The sequence below is a fragment of the Manacus vitellinus genome, unplaced genomic scaffold, assembly GCF_001715985.3.
Source record: "Manacus vitellinus isolate BGI_N305 unplaced genomic scaffold, ASM171598v3 scaffold_3_pilon, whole genome shotgun sequence".
In the NCBI taxonomy this organism is placed as follows: Eukaryota; Metazoa; Chordata; class Aves; order Passeriformes; family Pipridae; genus Manacus; species Manacus vitellinus.
In genome coordinates, this window is record NW_021940535.1 from 43,890,270 (window position 1) to 43,900,165 (window position 9,896).

The 9,896-nt window shown below is 41.8% G+C and overlaps 1 protein-coding gene across 1 annotated transcript in view; it reads left to right on the forward strand.

The window, feature by feature from the left end:
• KLF6 (Kruppel like factor 6) overlaps positions 1–8,435 on the forward strand; it is a 9,987-nt gene extending 1,552 nt beyond the window's left edge. The window contains exons 2-5 of the mRNA XM_029961903.1: positions 436–542; positions 2,724–3,297; positions 5,027–5,150; positions 5,573–8,435. Of these exons, the coding sequence (XP_029817763.1) occupies positions 436–542; positions 2,724–3,297; positions 5,027–5,150; positions 5,573–5,624 (857 nt within the window). The 3' untranslated portion in view covers positions 5,625–8,435. The remainder of the gene's footprint in view (positions 1–435; positions 543–2,723; positions 3,298–5,026; positions 5,151–5,572) is intronic.
• Positions 8,436–9,896: the final 1,461 nt, after the last annotated feature.

Sequence of the window (9,896 nt, forward strand, 5' to 3'; positions counted from 1 at the left end):
AAAAAAAAAAAAGGCAAGCCCAAGTGTCAGCGAGGAGTTTGGGGAGAATTCAGCACAAATGTGTATAGATGTTTTGAAGCAGGTGTTTCGGCTCTGGATAGACGGCTGTTCGGGGGGCACAGTCCCGAGGTGGATGGAAGGAGCTGCGCATCCCCGTCTCTCCCTGTTTACCGCCCGGCCCTGCCGGGGGCTGTCAGCGCCCGCGGCCCCGCTCCGCTCGCACCGAGTCCTGGCAAAACTTTTGCGCTTGTACCAGGTCCAGACTCCACAGCTGGGTCTTGTCATCCGAGCTCCCTGCCTTGGCCAAGGGCTGCTTTGCGCCCGGTGCTGTGGGCTTGTGATTTTTGTTGTTGTTGTTGGCGTTTGTGTCCTTTTGTTTTGATTTTTTTTTTCCAAATTAATATTATTTTTTTTTTTGTTCCTGGCCAAGCTGAGGAGAAAGCCCTCCAGGAGTGTCTGCACACACACACGTCTGTTGTGTGCATGTGTATGTACATGTACAGAGCGTGGCTGTTCCCAGCGCAGGGAGCTTTGCCGAGCCCGTGAGTTGTCAGTCATATGACAGCGATCCCCTTGTGCTAATTGCCCTGGCCGGGAAGGGGGAGAAGGGAGGCTGTTTCCCTTTAATGGACATATTTTCTTGCCTTTTTTTTTTCTTTCTTTTTTTTTGCTTTTCTCTCCTTAATTTGACCGAAGCAGCGGGATGGCAGGGGTTGACAGTTCTGCGGGGCTCGGGGGACCGGGGCTGCTCAGCCCGGTGACCGGATCAGATACCTGCTGGCTTTGCAGAAGGACGAAGGAGCCTTTCCCAGAAGGTTGAAATGCAAAAGTGTTACAACCTTCACATGCCTACTAATTGTATGCAATCCCCTTTTTTTTTTTTCCCTCCCCCCCCCGCTCCCCTTTCAGAGCGGCAGCTCCATAGTACGTGATTGAAATGGAGCTAAGTAGTTTCCTTCAGGCATTCGGGCTCTTGGCGAAGCGCCAGCCCTCATTCCCAGTAGCCTTCAGAGGCATTTAAACTCGAAGAGAGCTTCACTCCGCTCCCCATTACTAATCTACCTAATGAGGAATTTAAATTAGCCGGGAATATGAAAGTTTAACAAGATCTTAATAAATGCTTTTTTTACTTGTTTTCACGGAAAATCAATGCACTATTGTGCTGTCTCTGTCGAAACCCTTTTTGTTTATAACGTGCACTGAAACCCAGTTCCCTAATTATAGACATATACATAAATACCGTGTGCAGCAGTGGGTTTGGGTTTGGGGGTTGTTTGGTGTTCTGGTTGGTTTGGGTTATTTTTTTCAATTTTTGCCCACACTCCGAGCCTGGCCAGAGCATGTGACCCAGTTTACTGGAGCAGTGCTAGGGGAGAGAGGAGGCTGCTCCCATGGCGGCTCTGCTTATGGGCAGATGGGAAGGGTCTGTGAGGGGAATGTGTGGCATTTGGGACCAGGTTTTGCTGCCTGGCTTGGAAAAGATGATTTTCCTAAAATAAGTAGAGTTTGGTATGGAAACTTGGTGTATCCATTTTCTGTGTAAAGCTTCCATGTGGATCATTTCCTATAGTGGAAAGAATAATCCCAAAACATCAGCTTGTTGCCATAACAGTTCATACTCTTTTTTTTTTTTTTTCCCTCTCTGAAAATGGCTAGAAAGTCAACAGGGTGAATTGAAAACCGCAGTTTCACCCATTTAGGGTGGTTTTGATTTTTGTTTTGTTTCATTTCATAGAGTAGAGGGCAATGTTGTTGAGGGTGAAGTTGTCCGTGTACTGTTGCATGTATATTTGCACAGAGTACTTTCTTGGCAGATGGTCAGGGTTTTAAAAGGAAGTCTCCTTTGGCATTGCGTGAAAGAAAGAGCGAGATGACTCATACAGTTGCACTCTTGGCCAGTAGATAAAGTTCTTGTTCATTGTGGGACTCCCAGCAGGACCTCAGAGTAATTTCCCGTTTTGTATCCTATAGAACAGGACATTTCTATGCTGGAACTTTTTTTTTTTTTCCCCCACTCCTCTGTTGTTGAAGTTCTCCATGTTCCTCTGAACACGCATGGGAGCAGTTTGAGTTCTGTGGCGTGCATGCCAGTGCGCTTGGAAATGACATTCTTTAAAAGTCGAGTGTGCTGCGTTCTCATGCACAGGAAATGGGAGGATGTCTGCTGCTCCATTGATGTCCCCAGAATATGGGCTGGCAGCTCTGCAGCCATGCTGAAATGTGGCTTTGTTTTCTGACACAGGGTTCAGATTTTAACTGCGTGTCTGAGCACATTGTTTTCTGTTGGGTCCTTTCAGCCTTGTGCTTGTTATGAGGGAGATACCAAACAATTTGAAATTAGACAAGGTGCAAGAGCAAAGTGTGGTTATTTGTTGTGGTTCTCTATGGTCCTTTTCAACATCAGCCTACTGAAAACACAGATTTTATGATGAGAGTGATGATAATTTGACTGAGTCATTAGAATGCTATTTTGGAAACCAAAGGCTGACTTGCACCTTCAGCTGTGCGTTTGAACTCCTGCCCAGGTCTCAAAAACTGATTTCTTTTCATCGTAGCAGTCACCTAGTTACGGCTTAAGGAGCCTTTAATTTGTTTTGAACCTAGAAACCATAAATCGAACGTATTACATTCCTGCATGCTTTTTGAAGTGTAAAATACAATTGGGTTTATTTTTAAGCAGGCTTGTGACTCTTCTCTTTTTTTCTCCCTTCTCTTTCACCTAGACATGTTTGGAGCTGGAACGGTATCTTCAGAGTGAACCTTGTTATGTTTCTGCATCTGAAATCAAATTTGATAGCCAAGAGGATCTCTGGACCAAAATTATTCTGGCACGTGAGAAAAAGGAGGAATCTGAACTGAAGAACACATGTGTCCCAAAAGAGGACAATCTTACTAGTCAGAACTTAGAGACCAACAGTTTGAATTCTGACGTGAGCAGCGAATCTTCAGACAGCTCTGAGGAGCTCTCGCCCACTACAAAGTTTACCTCTGACCCTATAAGTGATGTTTTAGCCAGTTCAGGAAACTTGAGTTCATCTGTCACTTCCACTCCCCCTTCATCTCCTGAGCTGAGCAAGGAGCCTTCTTCCCAGATATGGAATTGTACGCCGGGTGAGTTGCATTCACCGGGGAAAATTCGTACCGGTACCGCTGGAAAGACTGCAGAAAAAGGTACACCCTCCAATGGTGACACCTCGCCAGATGGCAGAAGGCGTGTTCACAGGTGTCATTTTAACGGTTGCAGGAAAGTTTACACCAAAAGTTCACATCTGAAAGCACATCAGCGTACTCATACAGGTTAGTAACCCTATGCTTATTAAGAGCTGGCAAGTACTGCAGGGAATACCCGTTGATGGTGGTGGTGTCACAGCGTTACACAATCACCGAGTGGGAGCCCAGGTTTGGAGAGATGATGTAATAGCAGTAGAGGCTTACCAGCATGGACGACATCACTTCCTCATTCTCTTCATAAATCAGCTGCAGCCAGGGCAGCTGGTGGTAGATTAGTCTGTTGTCATAGCAAATGGGAACCACTCGTCTAAGTAGGCAATGGTTTGGAAGCTGCACCAGCATATGGTCTTCAGAAGCAAAGGTCTAGCCTAAATAGGTGCTAGACTTTTCTGGGTGATTATTTCTAAAGCAAAAGTGAGCTGCGACTTTATTGCTAAAAAACCAATGTCATATCCAAAAATTGGTCAGATCACTAAATACTGTAAGAGCTTGTTTTTATGCTTCAGTCTACATCATGTCTATTTTATCAGACATCCCAAGGCCTTGATCATATTATGTATAACTATGCTATTAAGTTATTTAACACGTGTGTGTGCCGTTGTTATCAGCAAAAAAATCTTGAAAAGCCACAGTGTGTTGTTATCCTTCTAACATATCTGCCCAATTGGACTTAAAAATGTGTGATTTACTGTATAATTTCATCCCAAAATACTGAGCAACAGCATTTTATTATTATGAAACCTGAACTAAAAGTAAGAATCCTGTGCGTTATTGGGAAGGAAAGTGAGGAAGATAGACACTTCAGGGCTTTTATCAATATTTTACGGTTGAAGTAGCGTGCTGATTTGCTTGTTTGAGCATTACTATTTGACAACTCTCTATGACAGCAGTTAGATGTGTAGGGCTGTGCCTTGGCTCAGTAGTCATTGCTTAACTTGAGTAACCGGCATGGTGTTCTTGGTGTACCAGTCCAAACATCTGTATGGCTGGTTGAGTTTTTTTCCCCCCCGAACACTGGGAAAGAGAATTCAAGGAAAAGATTCTATTTTGGCTCATGAGCTCAGCATTTCGAGGCTTTTATGGGAAGTCTGAGCAAGCTCAGATGCTCCCATTGTCAAGCAGAAGTCAGATAAAACAGAATTATTTCAAGAGGAGAGAACAACTTCTTTTGGAACTGTGGTGGTTGAGCAGACATAAATAGCTGCCAGCCTCAGAATTATTGCAGAACTGGTGTTCTGGTGCTGTCTGGCTGAGAATGTTCCTGTGAATGGAAGTGGTATTTCTTGAATGCTGAAATAGCAGTGTTCAAAGTGGTGTGCAGGCTTTTCCAAGAATAAGTGGCTCAGCAGAAAGGAGGTTGCGTGTTATGCAGATGAGTGAGTGACAGAGGACTTTGATGCAACACAGTAGCCTAATTGCATTTTGGAGCCTAGCTGTGCTGTCTTTAATCACCTTTATGAGGTGCATGATACCTGTAAGCCTGCCATTACTGATGAACAGGAATGGTAGAGAGCTGGATTCCTTTGTTTCTTGTGAGCCTGTTTAATCACTTTTTTTTTTTGTATATTTTTCATAAGAATGAGATTATTTGATGTGCTGTTGCAGTAAGATAGTTAAGTAGGAATCATGTGGATGAATTTTGTGAGCCTTCTTTGCTTACGTGTTCTGAAGCATTCAGATAGGTTAAATAAAATTGGCTGTCTTTGGGGGGTGGAAGAGGTTTACATAGAAAATGATAGCACCTGTCTTTCTTTGAATGAAGTCACGACTAACGTGTAATCTGCTTTCTTTGTAGGGGAAAAGCCTTACAGATGTTCATGGGAAGGGTGTGAGTGGCGTTTTGCAAGAAGTGATGAATTAACCAGACACTTCAGAAAGCACACTGGTGCCAAGCCTTTTAAATGTAGTCACTGTGACAGGTATGTGACTGAAATGCACCCTTTTAAATATATATTTTTAATACTCATTGGAAAACTAGCCTAGGCTGCTTTTTGCTTGTGTAGGAATTATTTGGGAAAACAACAGTGCCTGGTATTTTTAAGGGATTATTGTATATTTAGACTGGAACAAACCATCCCTTTTATTAATCATTGGGAAGGGGGTTGTAGCCCAGATCTTGCAGTTGCGTGTTGAGAAGTCCCTGGTGTTACCACCCATCTGCGGAGCTCCTGAGCGCCCACAGACACCTTGAGTATTCCTGTGTATCCTGGGAATGCCAAATCCCTCCTGCCCCAGCTGTGTTTTGGGGTAGCAGAGCGAGGGGAGGTGCCTCAGCCGGGTGTATCACATCGTGCATGCCAGCAGCCCTGGGCTAATGCGCAGCCTGACTCTTGCCTTGCAGGTGTTTTTCCAGGTCTGACCACCTGGCCCTTCACATGAAGAGACACCTCTGAATGGGTCAAGAGGTGAATCCTGCGGGCTAAGAGGCATCAAGGTTGAAGAGCCTTGAGCGGAGGGATGCGTGTTCCAGCCAAAGCATGCCATTTTGCACCCTACCCAGTTGCCTCCAGGACCTCACTTCCTTGCAGGTCTTTCGAGGGCTAATAAGTCATGTAAGAAACGGCATAGCAACCGCAGTGCGTGATGTTTGGGGTTTCCTGGACTCATACACTGGTATCTAACCTTCTGAGTGGCTCCTAAGCCTTTGCCGTGAGCATGTGCACTGAGAATGTTAATGATTGGGCGACTGTATGCGATGAGGATCTCTAGATGACTGTATGCTGAGGCACATTTTTTTTCTTGTGGTTGTTTTATAACTGTAAGAGAAAAAAAATAGTCTGAATGTCTTGTATGTGAGGAATATCTCGTGAGATGGGACGACCACCAATCATTTCCAAGGGGTGGGGGGAGGGGTGTCTGCACCTTTTTAGAGGGAAAAACTGAGAGGGGAAAGGGGGGATAAAAAGAGTCAGGATGCCAGAATGGAGATGGGGGGGCCTCCCTGTTCCTGTGTGAGAGGAGCTTTAGGTGTCTGGTGCAGCTATTAAACGTGCAATGTGTCAAGTAGCTTGTTTTACTTGCTACAGAGCTCATTTGTAATCCATTGTATAAGCTGTGTATTTACAAATGTAACACAACTATAACTTTTCATTATAATACAAAGGTTATTGCATGGTTCTGGGGAACTATATGCTTTTCCATTCTTTAATCAGGACTGCAGTTTTGATTCCAGTTAAGAGCAGCTAAAATACAATTGGTCTAATGTTACATAATGTATGGAACATGAATAATATTTTCTGTTGGGTGGATAAAACCACTATTGGTTAGAAACTGATTTTTCTCATGCAGCTAATTTTTCTCTTATTTATGCCTTGAGGACTAACTTCTGGTTTTCTAGCTGTTAATGCACTGTTGACCTTAATAATGGTGCCTTATGCAAGTGACCTTCTCTTGAAGGGGGTCTTATACAGGGGTATGGGTGATGCATGCTTTATTAAGGCTCTCTTTTCACCTGGCATTGTACTGTATCAAATGTATAATATGAGGGGAAAAAAAGGTTACTTCCAGGGTCCTCCTTCACAAAGACAAATATAGAGAAAAGTCATTCATGTCAGTACAGTATTTGTTTAACTTAGACAATTTGACTGTGTTACAGTATAATGCATATGCCAATTGAATACCTGACCAGTTCTGCCACCTTGAGACTTTTTTTATATTGACCTTGCACAACAACTGTGTATATACACACCCCAACTGTACTTAATATGTCAAGTTTTCATACATATTAAAGATACAGAAGTATTAAAAGATGTATTTGCTTAAAAGGCACAAGTTTCACATCTATATATCTAGCTATCTGTTGGTCATACAGAAAGAAACTATATTACTTTTTTTTTAAAAGTGGGCAGAAAAATAATTGTGTATGTATATTTGTGTGTACAGTCTGTGTATGTGTGTATATATATAGATAATATATAAATATTTTTTTTAAAAGGAAAAAAATTAGAACACATAGCTAGAAAATGCCACAGCCCATCAAAATATTCCCTCTCCCCCTTGCAATATGGTCATTAAGGAGACAAAGAAATGAAAGATACAGTTAATTAAAATCTAGCATTTTTAGAGGCTTTACCTTTAGCTTAATGGTATGCTAAAGGCTTTGTTGGCATTCAGTCCTTCTCAGACTGCTGACTGTGTTTTGTAGTTATTAGGTTGTCTGGAATAGCGTATCTGTGGCCATTTAAGAATGATATGAACCGAATATTGGCATGCTAAAAGAATATTAGCTGTGTGCAGATGAAGTACACTCGGGTTTTGGCCTTCCAGCTTACTGGAGGACCTGTGACTGAGCTAGTCGTTGTGGTGGTTGAGCTCTAATTTTACATAGTTCAGCTAAAATAAAGACTGTTTTTTCCTAGAGTAGGAATAGTCTGTCCAAAACCAGTTTTATTTTGTTTTGTTTTGTTTTTTTTTAAACCAGCTCACTACAGTCTGCAATGAAACATGTGACCTGTTTCTTTTTCTATTAATTATCGGTCTTGCTTACTCTGCTAATATTTTGGTATATCTTCCTGGAAATGTATGTAGATAAGTGGTTTAAAAAAAGTATATGCAAGTGATCTGGTTCTATGGAACACACAGGCTTAAATTGTTCTCATTTCATTTTTGGTTTAAATTGCCTGAATATGCACTTTTTTTTTCTTCCCCCAAACAAACAAAATTTTCCAGAAAATTAATTTCTATTTATGATTGGGTTTTGTTGTGTTTTTAACTCCTTGTTTGCATTGTCCTTGGCTTAGCTTTCTTATAAACCAGAAATTTAAAAAAAAAAAAAAAGGCAAAAACAAACAAACAAAAAACCAACCCCAAACAAACAAACAAAAAAACTTGCACTGGCTTGTCTCAATTGTGAATACCATCAGACTTGTGTGGATGGGGTGGGGCTGTGTGCCATATGTCAAATGCCTGTAATTTTCTTAATAAGCAAGTACATTTTGTTCAGGTGATAACTGAGCCTCAATCAAGCTGAAAAATAAAAAAAAATAAAACATTTTTGCTTGAAATTTAAGAAGAAAAAGTTTCTATTAGTGAAATTTCTTTTTTTGTTTTTGAAGCACCCTGTTATCTAAAGAATCTCTTTGTAAGATTTTTGTAAAAATTTTGTTTTACAAGATTTTATTTGAAATTGTTTTTTGCAAGATTGTTATATTTCTGTATGAATGTATTTTTTATTGGAATAACATAAAAAGAAATTCTTATCAGCATCACGTGTCTGGCTTCATCTTTCTCCCCTCTAAGTCCTACACATCAAATGATGTCAAATGCTATGTTGCTGCTTTGTCTTTGAGTCACACCTGGTTGCAGGTACAAACACCTTTGGGTCAGGTCACTTTGTGGAAGACAAGCCCTGTTGGGAAAATAATTTTGGCAGTAGAAGCTAAAAGTTCTTCCATATCTGAGAAGCTGTTCTTGACTCATCGTTTGTTTCAGCGGAATAAATAGTTAATGTGATTGTTACCGCAAGACTGCACCTTCATCTCAAATCGTTTGTTCTGGAGAGGTGAGTGCACATGGGACAAGTTCTGCATGTGGGAAAGGAGGTTCAGTGGGCATTTAGAAGGAAGGAAAAAGCGATGAAGGTGATGGCTGGGCTGGAGGCACCTGTCCTTAGCTTTTACTGCAGAGTGTGGGCCTTTGGGCTGGTCCATGGGGAAGCAAACCTGAAACCATGAAGGTGCAGCTGTGGAAAGGAATGTAGGGAAGGAGCTGCACGAGCTCTGCCTGGCCTAGACAAACACATCTGAGACAGCTGTAGGGCTGACTTGACCCATGTACTGGTGGTGACCTTCAACCAGCCTAGCACAAGCCTCTCTGAACCACATTTTTTCAGAGCAGTGGCTCCTCAAAGTATGTCTGGCATGCGTGCTAGCTTGGGACACGTGCAGAACTTGTTTAATGTTACCTTGTGGCTCCTGCCTCGCTCCTGCTGGCAGAAATGGCAAAGTTTTATGCTGAGAAACTGGCTTTGAACATGTGAATTCAGTTCACAGTAACTGAACGTTTCATGGGTTTTCATGATTTAGAAATGCTCTAAAATGATGCATAAAAGAACTGAAGCAATAAATACAGATTGAGGCAGAAACAGTGTGGAGGAGGGACCCTTGCCGCCTTCCCCCATTAGCCCTGCAGCAGGCTAGTAAATAGACAGTATGCCTCCATTAGGCATGGTAGAAATGGCAATTTAAGCAAATTCATGATCCTCAATGAGAGGGATACATTAAATTTTATCACTTGTGTGGTATCTCATACAATGATACACAGATGTCTTCTGGGAAACTTAGTTATAAGTTGCAATAGAAACTGAAAAGGCTACCAAAGTTTGGGACTGAGACATTTTGCCTTTTCATCTGTATACAATGTAGAAGTGGAAATATTTTTAAAGAACTGAACTTGACCTCCTTGGAGATTCTCCACCCACAACATTCAATGGGTGTGTAACACAGAACAAGGATTGGCAAATTTTTGCCTGTTTATTTGGTGTGTGTCATCTAGGGCTGTGTTTTACTGTACCTTTAAAAAAAAGAAGAAAAAAAAAGCCAGAAAACTCCTTTACTAAGGATGTTATTGAGATCCCACTTTTTTTTGTGTGTGTGTTCTCAGAATGTACTGTGAAAACCAGCAGTGTGTTCAGGAAAAAAAAAAAAGGCTAGTGATAGAGCTATTGG